General features: G+C 44.7%; 1 protein-coding gene across 2 annotated transcripts in view; it reads right to left on the bottom strand.

Moving 5' to 3' along the window:
- Positions 1-24,735, bottom strand: part of HOOK3 (hook microtubule tethering protein 3) — a 133,440-nt gene that overhangs the window by 44,464 nt on the left and 64,241 nt on the right. For both annotated transcript variants that reach the window (XM_073592077.1, XM_073592085.1), the window contains exons 11-14: positions 23,899-24,100; positions 23,693-23,803; positions 22,465-22,552; positions 21,655-21,724 (exon numbers count right to left, since the gene is read on the bottom strand). In XM_073592077.1, coding sequence (XP_073448178.1) covers positions 21,655-21,724; positions 22,465-22,552; positions 23,693-23,803; positions 23,899-24,100 — 471 coding nt within the window. The remainder of the gene's footprint in view (positions 1-21,654; positions 21,725-22,464; positions 22,553-23,692; positions 23,804-23,898; positions 24,101-24,735) is intronic.

Below are 24,735 nucleotides of genomic sequence, written 5' to 3'. Positions count from 1 at the left end.
ATTGTCGGACTGAACCCTGATAGGGCGGTCCTGAAGCTCCACCGTGCAGGATCGTAGGGCCAGACTGCTCTGTCCCTGACCATTTCCCCTGGGCTGTGAGCCTGTCTAAGGTTGCTTCCCAGCCTGAGAGACTGGCATCTGTAGTCAGTACTCTCCAAGTTACCGGGAGAAAGGATTTTCCCTTTCACAGGTTCTGATCCTGCAACCACCAGTTTAGGCTTAAGCATGCCTGAGGAGAGAAGCACATTGGATAATCCAGGGCTTTTCTTCCTCTGTTCCAAGCCAACAAGATGTCTTGTTGTAAAGGCCTGGAATGGAACTGGGCATAGGAGGAGGATACCATCCTCCCTAGAAGACTCATACAGACCTGAATGGAGGGTTGCCTGGTGCCCCTTATCTGACACACCTGATCCTTCAGGGCACAGATCCTTACGGGTGGCAAGAATACTTGCTTGGACCGGGTTTAGAATCAGATCTAAATATTTTAGACTTTGAGCTTGTCTCAAGGATTTAGTATTAGTATTCAGTATTTATGATCCAGCCTAAGCTTTTCAAATACCTCACTGTGTATATTATGCTCTGTTCTACAGCCTGTACTGAGTGATCTCTGAGCAAGAGGTCATCCAGATACAAGAGCACCAGGATCCCTTGGGCTCTTAAAAGACCCAGTGTACTGGTGCTAGGACCTTTGTGAACAGACAGGGAGCTGTAGCAAGCAGAAGGGTAGAGCCACAAATTGAAAATGACGTTCCTCTACTGCAAAACGTAGGAACCTCTGATGAGGCTGAAAGATAGGTACATTTAAGTGCGCGTCCTTTATATCGATGGAGGCTAAAAAGTCTCCCCTCTGAAGCGAGGTTACTACTGAGTGGACAGACTCTATCCGAAAGGATTGTATCAACAGATACTTGTTCAGAGACCTTAGGTCCAAAATGGGCCTTGTGTCCCCGTTTCTGAACCGTAAACAGATTTGCGTAAAGCCCTGTGCCCCTTTTGGATACTGGAACCTCTACAATCACTCCTTGATGCACTAGATGACATAGTGCCTGAAGCAATAAGTTTATTTTTGGAGGATCCGAGGGAACGCTGGATCTTAGAAACCTCTGAGGGGGCATCCCCCGTAACTCCAGCTTGTAACCGTGAGATATAATTGCAGTGACACACTCGTCCTGAATTGTTGTTTTCCAAATGTCCACAAAGTGCAGCAGCCTTCCCCTCATCCGATGGAGTGGGGGCGTCCCCTCAAAAGGAGGGCTTGGTGCTGGGTTTAGAAGAATTTTGGACCCAGGGCTTTTTCTGGCCCTGGCCTTGCAGCTTGCCCCTGGCCCTAGCGCTCTGTTGGCGGGGGAACCGCCCTGACGCTGAGACATTTGAGGAAGCAGTCCCTAGGTTTATAAACGAGGGGCGTTTGGTGCTTTTCTTCACCGGAAGTTGAGAACTCCGGAAATCTTTTGGATATATTTGTCCAAGTCACCGAATAAACGTTCCCCATGAAACGGGAAACCTGACAATAACTTTTTACAAGGAAGCTCAGCTGACCAGTTCTTAAGCCATAAAAGTCTGTGCATATGTACAGACAAGAGTCAGACGAAAAACACTGAATCCTTTAACACATCAACAGCAAAACACAGCGCTCGAGGAATATCCGTCTTACTTTCAGGCAGATCATCCTGCTGGTTAGGCCTATCCGGCCGTTTGACTTGAACAACACCCCCTTTCCTCTCTCTGATCACAACCTCATTACTTTCACTGTATCCTTGCCTCCTACCACCCATCCCTCCAAGCAGCAAACAATTATTTGTAGAAACCTTCGCCACTTTAACCCTTCTCTTCTCTATTCTGCTACTGACCACCTATACGACATAATCTCTCCCCTGTCCTGTCCTGACCTGGCCACCTCTGTCTACAACAGTTCACTCTCATCATCATCACTATATGCACTTACTCCTCTAACCACACGCAGAATCAGGCCCCGACCGTTACTACCCTGGCAAACTGACAACACTAGAAATCTCAAGAGACATTGCCGTGCTCTTGAACGGCGTAAAACCAAATGCCTGCAAGACTTCACCCTATATAAATCTGCCCTTCTAAAATACAATTCATGCCTCCATGCTGCCAAACAAGCCTACTTTGTCTCTCTTTTTAATTCCTTGTCATCCAGTCCCCGTTGACTCTTCTCAACCTTTAACTCTGCTTCGTCCCCCACCCCCTCTACCCACTAACTCACTCACTGCCCAAGAGATTGCCAATCACTTCAAATACAAGATTGATGCAATTTGTGAGGATACCTCCACTGTGCGTACATCTTCCCCACCCAACATACCTTGCCTAACAGCACATTCAACACTCTCCTCTTTTGAATTGGCTACTACCGAAGAGGTTACAAAACTTCTCAGATGCCCACTTAACCAATTGTCCCCTGGATCCTGTTCCCCCACAACTACTGCGGTTACCCTCTTCTTCTATCCTATGCTCCCTCACTCACATCTTCAAATCTCTCCCTCTCTAGTGGCACCTTCCCCTCCTCTCTAAAACATGCGCAGATCACTCCCATACTTAAAAAGCCCTCACTGGACCCTACCATCCCGAACAACTTAAGACCCATCTGATTGCTCCCATTCACCTCTAAACTTCTAGAATGCTTAGTCTACAACTGTCTTAGCTCCTACCTCAGTGAAAATAACCTTCTTGACCCTTTACAGTCTGGCTTTCGCTCACAGCACTCCACAGAAACTGCCTTACTAAAACGCACTATTTATTAACTGCTAAAACCAACAGCCAGTACTCCATACTTCTACTACTTGACCTCTCTGCGGCCTTTGATACTGTTGACCACCAGCTCCTTCTCAATAAACTACATTCCCTTGGCCTCCGAGATTCTGCTCTATCCTGGTTCTCTGCCTATTTATCACAGCACTCCTTCAGTGTCACCTACAAATCTGTCTCCTCCTCTCCATTGCCCCTTTCTGTGGGGGTCCCCAAGGCTCTGTTCTTGAACCCCTTCTCTTCTCTATATACACCTCCTCCCTTGGTCACTTGATAACCGCCCACGGCTTCCAGTACAATTATACGCCGATGACACCCAAATCTATCTGTCTACTACTCACCTAACTCCTTCAGTCTCCTATCATATTACTAACTTACTGACATATCACCTTGGATGTTGCACCACTTCCTTAAACTAAATCTCTCTGAGCTATTAATATTCCCCCCCGCCCGTGCCCCCCTCCACGACTTTTCTATCAAAATCAACAATGCAACCATCAGTCCCTCCCCTCACGCCAGGGTACTAGGTGTAATCCTAGACTCTGACTTGTCATTTCAGCCTCAAATCCAATTGTCAAAAGTTTGTAGAATTCACCTCTGTAACATCTCGTAAAATTCGCCCCTTTTTAACAAATGAAACCACCAAGCTCCTCATTCACTCCCTTGTTATCTCTTGCCTTGGCTATTGCAACTCCCTTCTCATTGGCATGCCTCTTCAGTAGCTATCCCCTCTTCAGGTCTATTATGAATGCTGCTGCCAGACTTATCCACCTTACCAACCGCTCAGTGTCTGCCAACCCTCTCCTCCAATCCCTACACTGGCTCCCAATCACCCAGCGAATTAAATTCAAAATACAAACCACAACATAAAAAGCCATTCACAATTCTGCCCCGAGCTACATCACCAATCTTGCCTCCAAATATCACCCAAATCGTCATCTCCACTCTTCTCAAGACCTCCTACTCTCAAGCTCTCTCGTCTCCTCCTCTCATGCTAGTTTCCAGGATTTCTCCAGAGCCTCTCCCATCCTCTGGAACTCACTACCTCCACCTGTCCGGCTATCCCCTACTCTTACTACCTTCAGGCGATCCCTGAAAACTCATCTCTTCAGGAAAGCCTATAACGTCTAACTAATCTTTTACCACTTCCATCAGCTCATTCCCCACAGTTACAACCTTTTGTACCACCTGCCTATTAGATTGTAAGCTCTTCTGAGCAGGGCACTCTTAAATCTTATTGTATTATAACTGTATTGTCTCCCTTTTATATTGTAAAGCGATGCGTAAACTGTTGGCGCTATATAAATCCTGTATTATAATCATCATCATCACGGACTGGCAAATACCAATTGCTGCAACAGCTGGTTGAATAACTGAACTGGCCAAAAAAAAAAGGAAGCCTTTAATAATAACTCCAATTTCTTGTCAACAGGGTCTTTCAAGCCCTGTGCGTTATCTACCGGACAAGTTAAGTTCGTTTTAAGGAAGAGACTGCTGCATCTACGGCTCCATTTTTTAAACAAACTTTTCATCCATGGGCTATAAAAGGCAAAACCTTTAAGGAGACAAAAAAAGTCCTGTCAGGATGTTCCCCAATCAGTATACACTGCCTGTTCCAGCAAGGGGTGGACTTGTTGCCGGCTGCCTTTTTTTAGGACCCTCAGGCAAGACAAAAAAATAGTCAGTCTTCCAAAAAGGAGCTGACATTTTCAAGTAAACTTTTATCTTCCTCACCACATCCAGTGAGTAGAGCGACCTTTCCTCCCTAGTCTTAGGGTTTGGAAAAAGGAAGGTAAAATTATATCCTGATTCAAATGGAATTTGGAAACCACCTTTGGTAGAAAATCCGGACGAGGGCACATGGCCACTCTGTCCTGATGAAGAATCATAAAAGGTTCTTTGCAAGAAAGGGCGTCCAATTCTGACAACCTTCTAGCCGATGTTATAGCCACTAAGAAAACAAATTTTCTGGTCAATAGGACAAAAGGGATATGCCTAATAGGTTCAAGGGGTTGACTCTGTAAGGCTGACAGTACCAAATTTAGGTCCCAGGGACATAAAGGTGGTTTAAGCGACAGCAAGCGGATCCTTGGTCCTGGATACAAACCTGTCCAGCTTGGCATTGAATCTGGATGCCAGCAGATCCACATCTGGGGTCCCCCAGTGTTGGCAGATCTGTAGAAAAACCTTGGGATGCAGGGACCATTCCCCTGGTAACAATTTCTGGTGACTTAGGAAATCCGCCTGCCAATTGTCCACCCCCAGGATAAACACTGCCGACAGAAACGGCACATGTTTTTCTGCCCAAGTCAATATATGATCTACCTCTCTTTGGGCTGCCCGACTCCTGGTACCTCCCTCGTGGTTGATATATGTCACTACCGTGGAGTTGTCGGACTGGACTCTGACAGGAAGACCCCGCAATCTGGATGTCCAGAATCGCAGAGCCAGACAAGCTGCCCGAATCTCCAATAGATTGATGGGCAGGGTCCTTTCTGTCTGGGACCATATTCCCTGAACAGACGCCTCCTCTAGGACTGCCCCCCCAGCCGAGAAGACTGGCGTCTGTAGTTACAACTTTCCAGGCTACTGGTGGGAAAGGTGCTGTGTGTGTGTACAGCGCATCCACACACACAGCACCTGTAGTATATCTCTATGAGAAGTTTTTTTGGATGCAGCAGCTAAGGCAATTACAAGTAAAGTAATTAGGAGATTTTGTTTTTGGTTTTGCGCCGGTAACACACACACACTACTGGTGGGAAAGATTTCCCTTTTTTCAAATTGTTGGTTCTTAACCACCAAGAGAGGTTCCATAGTACTTGTGGAGATAGAACCATAGGTTGATCCAGGGTTCGAGTTGACTTGTCCCAGGCTTTTAGAATACTGTTCTGGAACACTCTGGAGTGAAACTGTGCATACGGCACTGCGTTGAAGGACGACACCATCTTGCCCAGTAACCTCATGCACAGCCGAATAGAAGGCGTTAGTTCTTTTTTCACCTTCTGGACAAGTTCCACTATGGAGGCGACCTTTAAGGGGGCCAAAAACACCCTTTCTTGGGCGGTGTCCAAGACCAGACCCAGATACACCAAGGCTTGGGTCGGACAAAGAGCTGACTTGTCCACATTCAGAATCCAACCTAGGCGTTGTAAAACCCGTACTGTTCTTGACACGTTCTGAATCAGTATGGGACAAGAGCAATCCTTTAGGAGAAGATCGTCCAGGTATCCTACGACGGAGACCTTCTGAGACCTTAGGGAAGCCAACACAAGGGCCAGAATTTTTGTGAAGACTCTGGGGGCCGTGGCCAGACCGAATGGTAGTGCCACAAATTGGAAATGACTGCCCTCTACAGCGAAGCGTAGGAACCTTTGATGTGGACCAAAGATTGGCACATGAAGGTACGAGTCTTTGATATCTATGGACGCTAAATAGTCTGCCCTTCTCAGGGATTTATTGAATGAACCGACTCCATACGGAAGGAGCGGACGTCTACAAAGAGGTTGAGAGCCTTGAGGTCCAAAATGGGCCTTACTTCCCCATTTGGCTTTGGCACGGTGAATAGGTTTGAGTAAATCCCCTTGAACCTTTCCTCGTGCGGAACCTTTACAATTACCCCCTGCATCAGCAGATGCTGTAAAGCTAGGAATAGGCATCCTCTTTTCTCTGGATCCGATGGGAACCTTGAATACAGAAAACGATTTGGGGGGAGTTCCCGAAACTCTATTCTGTAACCGTATCTTACAGTGGAAATGACCCGCCTCTAACTAATTCTTCCCAGGCATCCCCAAACAGCCGAAGCCTGCCCCCCACCCGTGAGAGCAGGGGCGCCACTTCACAAGGTAAACTTGGAGTTGGGCTTGGGTGTCTTTTGGGTCCAGGGTTTCTTCTGACCCTGAGGTCTTTTAAACCCAGACAGCTGATGCTGTCGATACCGCTTAGGGGAAGAAGCACTAGGTCCTGGAGCATTGGGAATTTTATAAGAGGGTTGCTGCCCTTTCTTTTTAATAGGGAGTAGGGCACTCTTTCCTCCAGAGATCTTTTGGATATATTTATCCAGATCCTCGCCAAACAAGAGCTCTCCATGGAATGGAAAAGCTGCGAGTAGCCTTTTACATGGCGTCTCAGCAGACCAGTTCTTTAGCCACAAGACTCTGCGCATATGGATTGATAGTAACGCAAAACGAGACATCTGTTGGATTGAGTCCTTCAATGCGTCTACTACAAAACATAAGGCATGAGGAATCTCCGATAACTCCTCGGCAGATTCCTCCTGGTAAGGTAGGTTCTTTACCAGCCTTTTAAAGTGATCCTTTAGGGATTGGCAAATCCCAATAGCTGCAACTGCCGGCTGAACTGCTGCACCAGCCACCGAAAAGGAGGCCTTTAATAAGGACTCTAGCTTTTTATCAGCCGGATCCTTAAATACCTGGACATTATCCCCTGGACAGGTTAAAACTTTATTTACTGAAGATATGGCAGCGTCCAACAAAGGTGTCCCCCATTTCTTCCTGAACCTCTCCTCCATAGGATATAAGACAAAAAACCTTTTGGAGGTAAGTATATCCTGTCAGGGTGCTCCCAGTCCTCGTAAACCACCTGCTCCAGTAATGGATGCAAAGGCAATGCTTGGGAATTTTGCTGAGGTCGCAAAGATCCCAAAGTAGAACAGGAGAGTCCAGACTCCTGAACCGGGGGTAAAGTGAACCCAATTCGTACCATCTCAATTAGAGATTGGATAAACAATTTTTGGGAATGGGAGGCCGAGGATTCTTCAGCCTCTCCTTCCTCCCGGTCTTTTCTGACCACCTCTTCCAAATCCTCCGCCCATTCTGGTTCCAGATCACCTGGACCCATCTGGCTATAAGAGTCCTGGTGCTCTAGTGACTCTCCACTTGGCCCAGGCTCAGGGGTGGGAGATCTATTACGCTTCCTCCCCCCCTGTGTTACAGAGGCAATCATGCCAGCTATTTTTCCCTCAAGGCCTGCTAAGGCAGTTGCCAAATCATCCTTTGTAACATAAGCCGAGGCAGGTATACTGGTAGTGGCCACTATGCCCGACGACTTCAATGGCTCAGCCAGGCCAGATGCCGCAGGTCTTTCAGGAGACACTGAGGCTGCATCAGCATGGGGATGGTCTCCTGTTTTTAAAGGAGGTACTCTTACCCCTGTGCTTGCCTTGTTCCCTATACCTCATTTTCTGGAAGACATTGCTTACACACGAGGAAGAAAAGGAGTACTCCCCACAAACTACAACCAGCCTTCAACCTGTCACCACTGTGTCCAAGACCTCCAGACTCACGTGCTCAAATATCGCTCTGTGCTGGCCACACACACGCCAGGAGCTCCATCCTTATAAAGCCTTAGCCTAAGAGTGAGCGCGCGCATCAGCGGCATGCGCCGTCCTGACGCATGCGGCGCACACCAAGGGTGCACACACATGCCGGCGGAGCGCACGTGCACACTCCCGATCAAAACGTGCGCCATACCGGCCATCTGTAATCCTAGACACAGTTTTCAAGGTTTACCAGCAGGTTTCAGAGGGAAATATATACATATATAAAAAATTCCCAAAGGGAGTACTCACCATTCCAAGCAGCAGGGCCTGTTTACCAGGCCCAATCTTCCCCCATCACGTCGGGTAGCGCCTCTAAAGGACCTTCAGGGACCGGGTCCCCCATATCTTGGGGTCCACACCCCTGGACCTGTAAAGCACCCTTTCTGGTTTACCTTGGGCAAGATTGACCAGGAATACCAACTTAACAAGTGTCCAGCGCCTATATAGGACACGTTACAAGCAACACCTCGTTCTTGAACTGAGGTTCGGGTACCATCCACTTTGGCTTTTGTTATGCCATCCGAATGGATCCGATTATAATGTCCTCAGTGGGACATCTTTGAAGAATCTGAAGAGCTTCAACAACTATGACCATCACCTTCAAGACACTGGCGAAAAAACTGAGGTGCTTCCGGTATAGGAGGGGTTATATGGGAGGAACCGTCTTACTATTGGTTGCCAGTGTCCAATCACCTAAAGGTAAGCGTATAACCCACATAGTTATTATTATGGTGCTCTGTGTCCCGTGATGTACGATAAATAAAAAACATTTTTAAAGCGCCCCTGTCCCCGTGAGCTCGCACGCAGAAGCAAACACATACGTAAGTCCCGCCCACATATGAAAACTGTGTTCAAACCACACGTGAGGTATCGTCGCGAACGTTAGAGCGAGAGCAATAATTTTGGTCCTAGACCTACTCTGTAACTGAAAACATGAAACCAGTAAAAAATTTTAAAGTATAGCCTATGGGGATTTTTAAATAGCCAAGTTTGGCGCCATTCCACGAGCATGTGCAATTTTGAAGCATGACATGCTAGGTATCTATTTACTCAGCGTAACCTTATCTTTCACATTATGCAAAAACATTGGGCTAACTTTACGGTTTTGTTTTGTTTTTTTAAAGCATAAAACTTTTTTTTTCCCCCAAAAAAAAAACGCATTTGAAAAATTGCTGCGCAAATACCATGCGAGATAAAAAGCTGCAATGACTGCCATTGTATCCTCTAGGGTCTTTGCTAAAAAAACATATATAATGTTTGGGGGTTTTATGTGATTTTCTAGCAAAAAAACTATGATTTTTACATGTAGGAGAGAAATGTCAGAATTGGCCTGGTAGGCAAGTGGTTAAAGGCAGAACGAAACATTTCGGTCAGAGTCCAGATCAAAAACCTCTGCAACTGAGGGGCAGACATTGAGTGGATATCTTCTTGTCCAGATTGCTTGGAAGCAGACTCATCTGCAGGGCACTCCACCGTATTCTGAGCTTTAAGCTCTTCCCCATCCTCAACCCATTCCTGCTCCAGACGAGTAGACTCCAGAGAGGGGGATCTGTCATGCTTCCTGCCACCCTGCGGGATGGAGGCAATCATGCCGGCAATCCTGTGCTCTAACCCGGCTAGGGCTGAGGACAGTTCATCCTTAGTGATAAAGGGTGAAGCAGCAGCGTTGACTGTAGGCACAATACTAGATAGGCGCGTCGGCTCAAATTGCCCGGGAGCCTCTGGTCTTTCAGAGGATACAACTTGGTTCATCAGGAACTACTGAGGACGTAGGTGTGCCCTTCCCTGTGGTGTTAGTCCCACTCCTCTTTTTGGAAGACATTCAATGCCGCAAACAAAAAGGAGTACTTGGGTGTAGTTAAAACACCTCAAAAAGGGAGACCCTTTAATAGGGCTCACCAAGCCCCTATGGAACATCTAAGGGGCTTGGTGAGCACCTTTAGCCTGCCAAGCAACACCTGTTGACTCACGTGACCCGGGTAAGGAGGAGCAACCCACTCTAAGTGTCTGTTCAGAGCCTGCTCTGTGTCCCACAGCTGCCTTCTGGAAGCACCACGTGCTTGGCATACGCAGCTTAAATAAGCTGGGTGTGCACTGGAACGTTCTATGTGTGCGTGTGACGTGAATCTTCGTGCGCCCAAAAGCTACGGAGCATGTACGGTGAATCCACGTGCACCATAGACGCCAAACTCCTGAGTCCATGTGCGCCATGGCGAACCAAGGCGAAATGGCGCACTGTCGTGTGTCATCATACAGGTTAAAAAAACAGCCAGGCTTATTGTTACAATCACTGGGACACCCAACAAAAATAAAATAAAAGGGGCTTTGTTTACCCGTCCAGGCGCAGGGCCACTTAGAAACTAAGGGCCCAACCTTTACGGCGGGTTCCTGTCACTTGGACCTTCAAGAACTGGGTACCCTTTCATGTTTAGGGTCCACTCCCTTGGACCTGTACAGCACCCTTCAGGAAATGCCTTAGCGCTGTAATGTCCAGGATTTCCACTTCGTAGGGTCCAGCGCCCGGAGACCACATTACAGGCAAAACCTTGCAGGATCTAGAGTCTTCTTTGCGAGGCTCGGGTATCATTTATCTAAGCATAAAAGCCTGTGTCAAATGGATCCGATCGGTCAATCCCTTGATTCCTTTTTGGAACAGTTTGTGGGACTAGAGACCTGGTGCTCAGAGAGCTCAAACAAAACGTGCCACCCACCTTGCAGACACTGGTAAAAAAGATTCCTGAATGGGAGGGATTATATATGGGATAACTTCCTGTCTAAAGACCTTTGGTCTACCAGTGTCCATTCACCTGGAGATGAAGTATAACCCAGCAGGTAGTGAATATTAGCCTGACTCTGCGTCCCATGATGTATGAAAAAGAAATGGGGCACGCATTACAAACTGTAAATGAGCAGGCCTGGGCAGTTTTGAGGCTCAATTTGAACTGGTCATCTGTGCAAATGTACTAAATGCTATTTTGTGGTTGGCTGACCTAGGCTTTTTTTTTTTAAAAAAAAACAGACAGGCAGTTGAGTAGTATGTGGTATGGCACAGATTTGGAACTACAGAGAAGTGTCAGATTATTAAATTTATTTCCACCATCTTTTAGCAATGCTTTGAATGATTCCCTATTTTTGCTTTGATAGTTATGCTGTATGCTCAACATATAACCCTCCACGCTCAAAAAGCTGTTGCTGTAATAAAATGAAAAGCTTTTATAAATACCAAACAACTATTTAATGGTTCACCTGGATTTCTGTCAATAGCCGGTCAGTCTAGTAACATTGTGTTTGTTTCCACCCATTCTCTTTTATCATGCTTACTGACAAGCACAGCTTATAAATAACATTCTGGAAGTCTTCAGCATGGTATAAACTTATTTTTTCCTGATTCACACTAAGGGTCATAGGACACTAGCAATGCTGACACAAGAAACAAATTGCAAGGTGATGGAATTACAAAGAATCAACCTCTCTTCCACTATAGTTTTCCTTCCTTGATGGTTGAAGCAGTGAGATGTTGCTCTGCTGCTTACTGACTGACAAGCGTTTGAGACTCTGACTTTCTTAGCCAGCAAGGGAGCAACTTTTTTTTTTTTTTTTTTCAGGCCATTCGATGACTAATAAAAAAAAAAAAAAAAAAAAAAAATATTATTAATATATAAATATATATATATATATATATATATATATATATATATATATATATATATATATATATATATATATATATATATATATTTATATTACATATTTATATTACACATATACACAGGTCCATAAATATTGGGACATCAACACAATTCTAATCTTTTTGGCTCTATACACCCGCACAATGGATTTGAAATGAAACGAACAAGATGTGCTTTAACTGCAGACTTTCAGCTTTAATTTAAGGGGTATTTACATCCAAATCAGGTGAACGGTGTAGGAAATACAACAGTTTGTATATGTGCCTCCCACTTTTTAAGGGACCAAAAGTAATGGGACAATTGGCTGCTCAACTGTTCCATGGCCAGGTGTGTGTTATTCCCTCATTATCCCATTTACAAGGAGCAGATAAAAGGTCCAGAGTTCATTTCAAATGTGCTATTTGCTTTTGGAATCTGTTGCTGTCAACTCTCAATATGAGAGCCAAATAGCTGCCATTATCAGTGAAGCAAGCCATCATTAGGCTGAAAAAACAAAAACAAACCCATCAGAGAGATGGCAAAAACTTTAGGTGTGGCCAAATCAACTGTTTGGAACATCCTTAAAAAGAAAGAACGCACCGGTGAGCTCAGTAACACCAAAAGACCCGGAAGACCACGGAAAACAACTGTGGTGGATGACCGAAGAATTCTTTCCCTAGTGAAGAAAACACCCTTCACAACAGTTGACCAGATCAAGAACACTCTCCAGGAGGTAGGTGTATGTGTGTCAAAGTAAACAATCAAGAAAAGACTTCACTAGAGTGAATACAGAGGGTTCACCACAAGATGTAAACCATTGGCGAGCCTCAAATACAGGAAGGCCAGATTAGAGTTTGCCAAACATCTTAAAAAGCCTTTACAGTTCTGTAACAACATCCTTTGGACAGATGAGACCAAGATCAACTTGTATCAGAGTGATGGGAAGAGAAGAGTATGGAGAAGGAAAAGAACTGCTCATGATCCACCTCATCGCATACCACCTCATCAGTGAAGCATGGTGGTGGTAGTGTCATGGCGTGGACATGTATGGCTGCCAATGGAACTGGTTCTCTTGTATTTATTGATGATGTGACTGCTGGCAAAAGCAGCAGGATGAATTCTGAATTGTTTCTGGCAATATTATCTGCTCATATTCAGCAAAATGCTTCAGAACTCATTTGACGGCACTTCACAGTGCAGATGGACAATGACCCGAAGCATAAAGCAACCAAAGAGAGGGAAAGAAGTGGAATTTTATGCAATGGTCAAGTCAATCACCTGACCTGAATCCGATTGAGCATGCATTTCACTTGCTGAAGATAAAACTGAAGGGAAAATGCCCCAAGAACAAGCAGGAACTGAAGACAGTTGCAGTAGAGGCCTGGCAGAGCATCACCAGGGATGAAACCCAGTGTCTGGTGATGTCTATCCATTCCAGACTTCAGGCTGTAATTGACTGCAAAGGATTTGCAACCAAGTATTAAAAAGTGAAAGTTTGATGGTCGATTGTTAATCTGTCCCATTACTTTTGGTCCCTTAAAAAGTGGGAAGCACATATACAAACTGTTGTAATTCCTACACCGTTCACCTGATTTGGATGTAAATACCCTCAAATTAAAGCTGCAGTTAAAGCACATCTTGTTCATTTCAAATCCATTGTGGTGATGTATAGAGCCAAAAAGATTAGAATTGTGTAGATGTCCCAATATTTATGGACCTGACTGTATATATATATTTTATACCTCTCCTTTTTACAGGTAGACCTATAGGCGACACCGCAAGTCTAAGGACCCTTTTCCAATCCAGTCCACCTGTTAGTCTTTCAGGCGAACCTGTCCTGTTAAGCCGCTGTATGGTCTTGGCCACCATGCTGCAACTTAGTTTCAGGGTCTTGGCAATCTTCCTATAATTGTTGCTCTACATAAAGATGGCCTAGGCCAGTGATGGCAAACCTTGGCACCCCAGATGTTTTGGAACTACATTTCCCATGATGCTCATGCTCTCTGCAGTGTAGTTGAGCATCATGGGAACTCTAGTTCCAAAACATCTGGGGTGCCAAGGTTCACCATCACTGGCCTAAGCCATCTTTTTTTTCAGATTCTCAGAGAGTTCTTTGCCATGAGGCGCCATATTGAACTTCCAGTGACCAATATGAATGAGAACACCAAATTTAAACCACTTGCCGAATGGTTCACGCCGATATATGTCGGCAAAGTGGCATGGGTGCACAAAACAACGTACCCGTATGTCACTGCGTCATTGGACTATGTGCGCTGGTGGCTCGCGAACGTGACACAGAGACAAAACGGGGAGGTGCCTATGTGAACAAGGCAGTTCTCTGTTCTGCCTAGCAACATGACAGGGATCTACTGCTCCCAGCGTTCGGAAGCAGTGATCTCTGTCATGTTCTAGTGAGCCCATCCCCCCACAGTTTGAACACGCCCAGGGAACACACTTAACCCCTTGATCGCCCCCTAGTGTTAAACCCCTTCCCTGTCAGTGACATTTACACAGTAATCAGTGCATTTTTATAAAGTGTCCATACTGTCCGCCGCAATGTCGCAGTCACGATAACAAAAAACACAAAAAACAAAGTCTCAGATCGCCGCCATTACTAAGAAAAAAAAAAAAAAAAAAAAAAAAACTAAAGCCATGTACACACGACCGGACTTTTCGACCGGACTGGTCCGATGGAACGAATCCGTCAGACAATCCAACCATGTGTGGGCTTCATCGGACCTTCAGCTGACTTTTTCTGTCGAAAATCAGACGGACTTTAGATTTGGAACATGTTTTAAATCTTTCCGATGGACTCGAATCCGGTCGAAAAATCCGTTTGTCTGTATGCTAGTCCAACAGACAAAAAAAGGACGCAAGGGCAGCTATTGGCTACGAATTTCCTTATTCTAGGCCCTTCGTATGTCATCACGTTCAAACCAACGGACTTTCGAACGGACTTTAGTCCGTTCGTGTGTGGGCAAGTCCGGTTGTTCGAAACTCCGTCAGAAAGACCGTCGGACCTTTGATACTGAAAAGTCCGCTTGTGTGTACGCGGCATTAGAAATACCAATCACCGGTGAGTCTAAGAGCTTTTCAGGACAACCTTGGAGAGAGCGCAGCTCCGCCCATTTTCCAGGAAACACATGCAGCCTTTAAATCCCTCCTCTTCCACCATGGCTTTAGTTATTGTGTGGTCTCCGATATACTGGAAAACAAAGCACAGAAAACCACTAAACAACCATGATAGACACTTAAAACCACTTCTAAGATAAACAAGGGAGGGAAGTAGCGGTTGTCCTGAAAGGCTCTTAGAAATACCCTTATGTCTAAGTCTTTCTCTAATCGCCTTTCAGGACAACCTTGGAGAGGATAACCAAGAAACTTACCCTAGGGTGGGACTACTGCCTGAAGTACCTTCCTGCCAAAGGCTTGATCTGCGGCAGACAGCAAGTCCAACCTATAATGTCGGAGAAATGTCGAGTAGTTGGACCAAGTGGCAGCCTTGCAAATTTGTTCAGGCGTAGCACGGGTCCTTTCAGCCCAGGAAACTGCCATTGATTGCGTAGAATGAGCAGCAATACCTGGGGGGGGGTATTTCTCCCTTGGCCTTGTAGGCCTCTGTGATTGCCAATCAAAGCCATCTGCCTAGCGTGCTTTTGGAAGCTTTCCCCCATTTACATGAGCCTGAAAATATCACAAAGAGTGTTTGACCTTCTAAATTCTTTAGTGACTGTTAGAAAGTGTAACAAACATTTCCTCATGTCCAGTGTGTGAAAAAGCTTCTTCTCCTGGATTGGCAGGAGCTGAAGAGAAAGTGGCCAGGACTATTTCCTGTGAGCGGTGAAAGGTCGAAGAAACCTGGGATAGGAATGCTGGGTCTGTTTGAAGGATCACTCTGTCTGAAAAGACCTTCAGAAAAGGTTCTGTGACTGCCAAGGCCTGAAGCTCGCCGACTTGCCAACGTGATGGCTACCAGAAAAAGTTGGTTTTAAGAACCATGTTCTGTAAGGATGCTTCCTGTAAGGGTTCAAAACGGAGCTCCCATGAGACCCTGTAAAACAGACAAATCCCAACTGGGAAAAACTGAGGGATACTGGCCTATTTCGTGCAAAAAACAACCTGATAGAGCTGCCACCTGGGTTTTCAGGGTGTTGGCTGCCAGCCCCTTCTCCATTCCATCATGAAGAAATTCTAAGACTGACACTAGTCTTTTGACCTTGAGGCCCTTAGTGCACCAGGAATTGAATGTTTTCTAAACTTTCAGGTATATGGCCCGAGTTACCTCTTTTCTACTGAAAAGTAGGGTCTCCGCTAACTTTTCAGACAGTCCCTTGGCTTTTAGGAGGTCTTCCTCAGAAACCAAGCAGTGAGATGTAGTCGGTCTGCTTCCGGATGGTTCACCCACCCCTGCGTTAGCAGGTCCTTTCTGGACGGCAGCTTCCATGGAGGTCCTGTGGCCAGGTTTAGTAGTGTTGCGAACCAGGGCCTTTTTGGCCAGAAGGGAGTGACCAGGATCAGATTGGTATTTTCCTCCCTGAATTTCCTTAGAACCAGTGGTATCAGGGGGAAGGGGGTAAAGGGGGGAAAGGCGTAGCACAACTGGTAATGCCACTGATGGGCAAGAGTATCTATGCCTGGTCTTCTCGGTGGAGAGAGAAGAACTTCTGTACTTTCAAGATCTGTTGGCTGGTGAACAGATCTATTTGAGGTCTGCTAGCAGATTCTGGGATCCTTTCAGATAGACTGCTGACAATGAGGCCACATTCTGTTCTGCCCAGGTAAGTAGCTTACTGGCCAGCTCTAGGAGCCCTCTGATTCTGGTTCCTCTTTTTTTTTTTATGTGGTTTCAACACATAAGCTATTGCAGTTGTATTGTCTGAGAGAACCGGAATGTGTTGTCCCCTTACTATTGTTGAAAAGCTAAGAGACCGAGAAAGATTGCCTTAAGTTCCTGCCAATTTGAGGACTTTCGGGGCTTCCGATTTGTTTGACCGAAAGGTTTGACCGTCCAGGTGGGCTCCCCAGCCTCAAGAACTCACGTCTGTTAGACGTTTGTCTAGGGGAAAGACAGAGGAAAGACATTTTGCCAGGTTGTTTGAATTCCTTCAACAGCTTCACCACCAGAGCACCCGCTTTACATTTGAGGCAAGTTTGATCTGTTTTTTTTAGCAGCTCCTGGTGTGACCATCTTTGTAAGATATTCATCTGTGAGGGGTCTGGAATCTAATCTGGCCCACTGAATAGCTGGAATCAATGCCGTGAGAAGGCCTAAGACTGCCATGGCTGATCTGACTGACACAGAGGTTGGTCTGAACCCATCTCACCGCAGATTGGATCTTCTCCTTCTCCTTTGGCAGAAACGTTTTGAAGCACCGAGTTTATGGTATAGCCCAGGAACTTCATCTCCTGCGTGGGCCCTAAATTTGATTTTTCTAGATTCAAGAGCCACCCTAAGTCACCTGGAGATTTGTCAAGAGTTGTTCTTTGGAGTCTGCGAAAAACAACAGGTCGTCCAAACATTGGATGATTGAAATCCCTCTCAGCTTCAGAGGTTCCAGAGCTTCCGCCATTATATTTGTAAAGATTCTGGGGGAGGATGAAAGTCTGAATGGCACAGCTCTGAATCGGAGATGCCAGACTGAGGTCCCCAAGTTGAGGGCCAGACGTAGAAAAGCACTGAGAAGCCCGAGTTATCAGGACATGCAAATAGATGTCCCTTAGATCTAGGGATGCCATGAAACAAACAGTCTGGAGTCAGTAATTTCGTGATTGAATGGATCGGGTCCATCCTGAAATGTTTGTAGCGAATCGATCTGTTCAGGATCGTTAAGTTCAGAATCAACCGATACTTCCCCGAAGGCTTCTTCACCAGGAAGATATGGGAATAGACGCTTCGGCCTTCTTGACTTTTTGAGACCTGGATAATCACTTCTTGTCGAATCAGATCCTGCAGCAGGCTCATCATTGCAGAAGTTTTTTTCCTGATCCCTTAGCAGGGCCGTAACATAGAATCTGCTTGGGAGTGGCTCTAAAAACTCCAGACTGTATCCCTGGGAGATGACGTTTTTCACAAACAGGCTTGTCGTTGTTTTGTTCCACTGTAGGGGAAAGCCAGACAATCTTCCCCCTACTAGGGTAAGACTGTCATTTGTTTTTAGGGGGCTGGTCTGGGGGAAATCTGAAGAGAACTCCTCCTCTTCCCAGCGGCTCTTGTGGTCTTGATCCCTATTTTTGTGGGGCTGTTGAACAGCATGAAAATTTTGGATCGGTTGTTTCTTCTTGGAAGGGAAAGCATTTTTCTTGTTGGCTATCCTGTCCAAGACTGTTTCAAAGTCCGGACCAAAAAGAAGAAGAAGATCACCCGAGAAAGGTAATCCACACAGCTTAATCTTGGAAGCTGTGTCACCAGACCAAGTTTTTAGCCAGAGAGCACGTCTGGCTGAATTCACCAGCGCTGACCACCTTGCTGACATCTTAAGTGATTCAGCAGATGCATCAGCCATGTGCTTTACTGCCTTCAGTATCAAATGGAAAGGACTCCAAAAGATCTTTCTGTGATGTGCCTGCCTCTACGTGGCTTTTCAGCTTCTCTACCCAGCAGCCAAGGTTCCTTGCGACAACCGTGGAAGCCATAGTGGGTTTGAGGCTGGCTGATGTGGAATCCCATGCTTTTTTCAGGAGGGTGGCCGCTCTTTTACCCATCGCATCATTCAGCACCCCCATGTCCTCGAATGCTAGGTCTGTGTGTCGGGAAACCTGCGAGAATGCAGCATCTACCCGTGGCTTCTTATTCCATATCTCTGACTCCTTATCTTCAAAGGGCAACCTTCTCCTAAGGGTCTTGGAAAAGAAGGGGCCTCTCTCAAGGTCCTTCCATTCCTTCTTTACCGTCTCTGAGAGGATTCTAGGACTGGGAATACTCTGTATTTAGTGTCATCCAGTCCCTGGTACATTTTGTCGTGATCCGACAGTTGCACCTTCTCCTCCTGGATTTCGAGGGTAGTGTAGATCGCTCTCAGAAGGTCGTCCACTTCCTCCAAAGATAGCTGAGCCTCTAGGTACAAGCTAACATTTTCCTCGTCGTCTGAATCCCTGAGGTAGGGAAGAGTATTTGCCGCCTCATCACCCGAGTCCACAACCTCCACTGCTCTGGAGGAGGATGCCCTCGGGCTGGATGGTGGATGCTGGGGCTCAACCTGGCCTGCCGGGCTCTGTACCAGCATGAACTTGACTGAACTCAGTGAGCTCATAAGTTCCTGTACTGAAGAGAACAAGTCCTTGTATTGCTGGGACATTTCCTCTTCAACCAAGTCCTTAATACAGAACCTGCTCATTGCCTTCTGCCATGAATCTCTAAGGGGGTTCTTGCAGGAGGGACATTTCCTCTGACTTGGTGTCCTCTGATTTGAATGCTTGGACTTTTCCTAACGCTTTTTCCTGCAATGAGAAAAAATTTAACTCACCAAGGGCCCCTAACGTCATTTACCAACCCCTAGTGCACAGCTAGACCATCAGACAGAAAGGAAACAGTGCCCTGAGCAGTGCAATCCCAACAGCAACCACCCAATCCACACTGCAGGGTCCGAGTGAAGTAACCTTTGACCATGCAGCCACAGGCTCCTTGCAAGGAGGATCCAACAAAACAGCAAAACATAAGCCCATATGGATCAGAATAAAGGCACTACTGTGCCACTCTTATCTGGGCCTGACCGGTGCTTGGGGCAGCTGCTTCTGCCGTGGCCGGTCTCGCCTCCATCTTTGGCAGAGAACGCAGCGGGGTACTGAGAAACCACCTGTTTTTTGTTTTTTTTTCTCCGGTCCCAGCGTCATCAACGAGGGCCGGAACCGGAAGCGCTGGTCGACGGACCCGCCCCCCTAGTCTCTGCGTTCCAGGTGCTTGGAACCACTAGCACCACACCCCCACAGAAAGCCACGTCACTGGATATGACATCACCCGCCGACCGGGACCCGGAACCGACATGCCACTGACCAGCAGCGGCACCCGCCTGGCCACCACAGCCGGGCACACAGACGTGGCGCCTCCCGTGGGCCCTTGCATCCCCTGAGCTGGAGAGAACACCCCCCACTCGTATTGGGGGGGGGGGGGGGGGAATGGTCACTGCAAAAAGAAAAAAAAAAAAAAAAAGACAGAGGTAAGCCTACATCCTCCACCTCGGTAGAAGCATGCGCTTCCACCATGGCGGAGGAAGCACAATAACTGAAGCCATGGTGGAAGAGGAGGGATTTAAAGGCTACATGTGTTGTTTCCTGGAAAATGGGCGGAGCTGCACTCTCTCCAAGGCTGTCCTGAAAGGCGATTAAAGAAAATTTATAAAAATGCCATAAATCTATCCCCTATTTTATAGACGCAATAACTTTTGCGAAACCAATCAATATACGCTTATTGTGATTTTTTTTACCAAAAATATGTAGAAGAATACATATTGCCCTAAACTAAGGAAGAAATTTGTTATTATTTTGGGATATTTATTATAGCAAAAAGTAAAAAATAATAGTTTTGTTTTTCAAAATGTTTGTTCTTTTTTTGTTTATAGCGCAAAAAATAAAAACCGCAGAGGTGATCAAATATCACCAAAAGAAAGCTCTATTTGTGGGGGGAAAAAAAGTACTTATTTTGTAAGGGTACAACGTCACACAACCGCGCAATTGTCAGTTAAAGCGACGCAGTGTCGTATAGCAAAAAAGGGCTTGGTCAGGAAGGGGGTAAATTCTTCCGGGGCTGAAGTGGTTAACACACCTGCTCCCCAATCACACCACAGACCTTGCAATACTAACGAGTCGCATGACACCGGGAAGGGAAAATTGCTAATTGGGCCCAATTTGGACATTTACACTTAGGGGTGTACTCACTTTTGTTGCCAGCGGTTTAGACATTAATGTGGTGTGTGGAGTTATTTTGAGGACAGCAAATTTACGCTGTTATACAGGCTGTACACTCACTACTTTACATTGTAGCAAAGTGTAATTTCTTCAGTGGGGTGAAGAAATGACACCGCCGCTCTCAGCCAGAACCATAGGTGATCTGTAAGTTTGGGTGGATGTTTTTTGCCCTATATGTGTTTTGTACTTTTTCCTCTCTATTCCTCCCCACTCTCGTGCTATTTGAGACCCCATACCAATAGTTGAACCTTATTAATTTCAGACATTACCAGCATCTGTTCCCGATGAGTGGAGAGTTACACAAAACGCGTTGAGCCACCCTGATGCTTTCATGATATACACTATATGGGATGTCAATTTTTACCTTGTTTTATTGTATTATGCTGTAATAATCATGATTTCTTATATACCTATTATGTGATATATGGATTAATGTGCCTGACTTTTTACAATGTTATTACTATTTAATACAATGCTTTTAGCTACAAATGTATTATATGTGAAATAAATACTATTCCTATGCATATATTGTCCTGTGTTGCTGTGAAATTGAGATCCAGTATGTACAGTCACAATCTACAATGTTTTGGTCAGACACCCACCGTCCAGTATCACGTTTCAGTTGCATGTTTCATACAAAGTCCCAACCTTTCTTTCATAGTCATATTGACAACTAGAGATGGAGGCATTGGACCTACTTTCTTATGCCTCATGTAAAGTCCCAAACTCCATATTTTTCCCCTTTTATTTCAAAATTTCTTCAGTGTTGTCAAATGAAAAGATAGAATAAAATATTTACAAAAATGTAAGGAGTGTACTCCTTACATTTAAGGAGTGTACTCCCTTTTGTGACATACTGTAGGGAGATTGGTTTCATCCCTGTGTATCATCTAAGGCTGTCAACTTCACTGGATATAGGAGTGGGTTTACATTCACTTTCATTTTAAAATTTGGGAAGGCAATAGACACAACACTTACTTTATTTCTGGTGTCACAATTTCTGCAGCTAGACTGTCCGCTGGTTCCTGGTTACCTAGAGCGATCAAGCCTGATGATGCAAGTACATAAATGAATATAAAATACTTAAAAAATAAAAAGGAAAAAATTACTGCTAATAGAGAGATTTTCAGGGGGAGAAAGATTGTAGCTCATTTAGACAGTTTAAATATTTTAAGGTGCATGAATTGTGAATTGTTAAATATTCATATAATTGTGCAGGCTCACACTTTTAGTTTTCATATATAGAGATGTTCTCCAGTTTGTGAGAGCTCAGAAGTTCAAATATATGTACACACACAGACTAGCATACATGTTGGTGTTGATTTACAAAAGGCAAGGCAAAGTAACTTTTGCAAGGGTTTTTTTTACAAATATAATGAAGTTTCACGTTGCAAAGTATACCTAATCACAAATAAAAAAAAAAAACATTTTTGCTTGCACATGATTGGATAATGGAAATCAGCAGACCTCATTTACCAAGATCTAAATGTGAACAGCCTATTTGCCTTTAGTAAACCCCCATTAACGCAACGGTTTTCCTATTTCTGCAGTTAGAGCAGTGTTTCTCAACTCCAGTCCTCAAGGCGCCACAACAGGTCATGTTTTCAGGCTTTCCATTATTTTGCACAGGTGATTTGATCAGTTTCGTTGCTTTAGTATTTACCACAGCTGTTTCATCTGAGGGAAATCCTGAAAACATGACCTGTTGGGGCGTCTTTAGGACTGGAGTTGAGAAACACAGAGTTAGAGCACCACACAGGAAACAGGCACAGGCTGTTGGAGTTTTACCTGCTGTGGTAAGCTGACCTTCCTGAGCTTGCACACATCTCAGCTCTTCAATAGTTTCCTTCAGAGAATCTCTTTCGGAACGTAGTCTCTGTGGTATTAAAAAAAAAAAAAAAAAAAAAAGTAAACTGGTGTAAATTGGGCAACCTCATTTTGTAATAAAAGATTCACAGAAAGGTTGAAAAATCTACAATACTTAAAGCGTAACGCTACTTATTTTTTTTTTTTTCCTCAACAAAACATTCCGCTCTGGGTCATCTATGTACATTACAAAGATTTTAACAAACTTTGTAGCAGATTCCTACCTTTTCTTATTCTGAAGAAATCCATGTTTGTTCCTCTGTGCCCATGTTCTTAGTGAGTCTAATGAGAGTGGTTTCATAATTATCAATCAGCTGTGAACCTGCAGAGCACTAATCAGAAAAGCTGCTGGGTCTGCATCCCTTTAGCCGTGATTTCCTATTGAAAGGATTTCACCAAAAATGAAATTTTTGTTGCAAGGGATGCCAGAAATCTGACTCCTCTTAGTGCAGACTTATGAGAAAATCGATGAGCCAATCACACAAGCAGGAAATGATGTCTCTAGGGGGCGTTCTGTCACACTCTGTGTACAGAACACCTCCAGGTAGCCATATTGCAATGCATTTTTAGAGCGTTACAGAGATGCAGATTGAAAAGGAAAGGTAATTTTTAACAACATTCAATTACAAAAGGAGTTGTGTCGCAATTGTAGTCCTTATATTATTTTTTCTATATGCTCATTTTTTTCCCCACGAAAGTGCAGTTAACCTTTAAAAAAAGAAACTGCACCTAAAAAGGGAAGTTCCTCTTCTCCCGCTACACCCCCCCCCCCCTATATTTGGAAGTTTTTTTTCTTCCAAAGAGCAGACACCTAGTTTTGACAGGCACCTGCTCCCACTTAGATCGCTTGAGCAATTATACCACATGAGAAAATCAGACGGTCTGCACGATGGACACCAGGAATTGAAAATGTTGGCAAATTCATTGTAGTAGTCGTCAACATACCACGCCACTAGTGCCTGGTCTACAAATCCCTATGTTAGTTGAAAAAAAAAATTCAAAAGAAAGAGAAGAGAAATCTTCTAAACCATGAAGGTCACACAGAAATATTATTTAACGATCAACCATGCAAGACATATAAAACACGCAGTGGGGGGCATTACAGGATTTCTTTACATTAAAAAAAAGCAGTAAGGTCACTATCACTTACGTCTTTTTCTTTTTGCAAACTGTCAATTTTTTCTTTCAGCCTTTTGTATTCGAACTCCAGCTTGTCTGCTTTTTTAGATTCCTCTGATAGTCTGGTCTGTAACTCAACAACCTGTTTACAAAGATGTATATATATTGCAATTAAAACCCAAGAACAGTATTGGTGCAGTCATTGAACCTAATAAAAGATGAGTGTACAGGGTATACCTGTCTCTTATAGGTTTCCAGCTGACTCCGAGCAGCATTGGCTTTCCTGAGCTCCTCTTCTAGGCTGACTGTGTTCTGCATGTACATGGTGTTTTTTTCCTCTAACAGCTTTACTTGCCTTCTTAAATCTCCCAGATCTTCCAGCTTTTTCTTGTATGACTCAACCTGACTTTCCAACTTGGTAACTTTATCTGAAGAATGCCTGAAAGAATACATAAAGCAAAACATGCTTGCATGATTTTAAGACCAAAAATGTTACCCCCTTGAAAAGATCATCATAAAACACTCTACTCCCAACAGCTGTTAGGAACTTGTCACAAAAGAAAAATATTTGAGGTTTGATAAACCTCAGATGAAAGCTGCCATTCTTTGATGCGCTGCATATTATTAATGTAGGGTGAAGCAAAAGACACTGTAAACTAGTCTGCAAGTTCTAAGTGGACACTACAAAGGAGGAGAGCAAAATACAGTACAACAGTCTCAATATATAATTAAACTTCTTAAAAGAATCTTGCCATGACAAAAATATGGAGGATGCCATTACAGACCTGTGCTTCTGAAAATGTTAGTTGCTTGCCTGCCGTGCCGACCCTCTGACTTCAATACTTTGAGTCATCTGTCTAAAAAGTATGTAAATACGTTCTGACTTATGTTCTAACTTTTGTCTGATTTTCTGTATCTGCATGCTTGTTCTGGGTCAATGGTTCATGTTTTTCTCATGACAAGTTTACTTTAATTGCTATTTTACTGGAAGTGTCACAGATTCACACATGTGAGCAACTATTTCTCTAAGAAAGCAGAAAGATAGGCAAGATATTTTTGTAGCTAAATTCTTCA

This window comes from Aquarana catesbeiana, linkage group LG01 (assembly GCF_042186555.1).
Source record: "Aquarana catesbeiana isolate 2022-GZ linkage group LG01, ASM4218655v1, whole genome shotgun sequence".
Lineage (NCBI taxonomy): Eukaryota > Metazoa > Chordata > Amphibia > Anura > Ranidae > Aquarana > Aquarana catesbeiana.
Note: the sequence above shows the minus strand (reverse complement) of the source record. Positions and strands in the feature narration are given on the sequence as shown.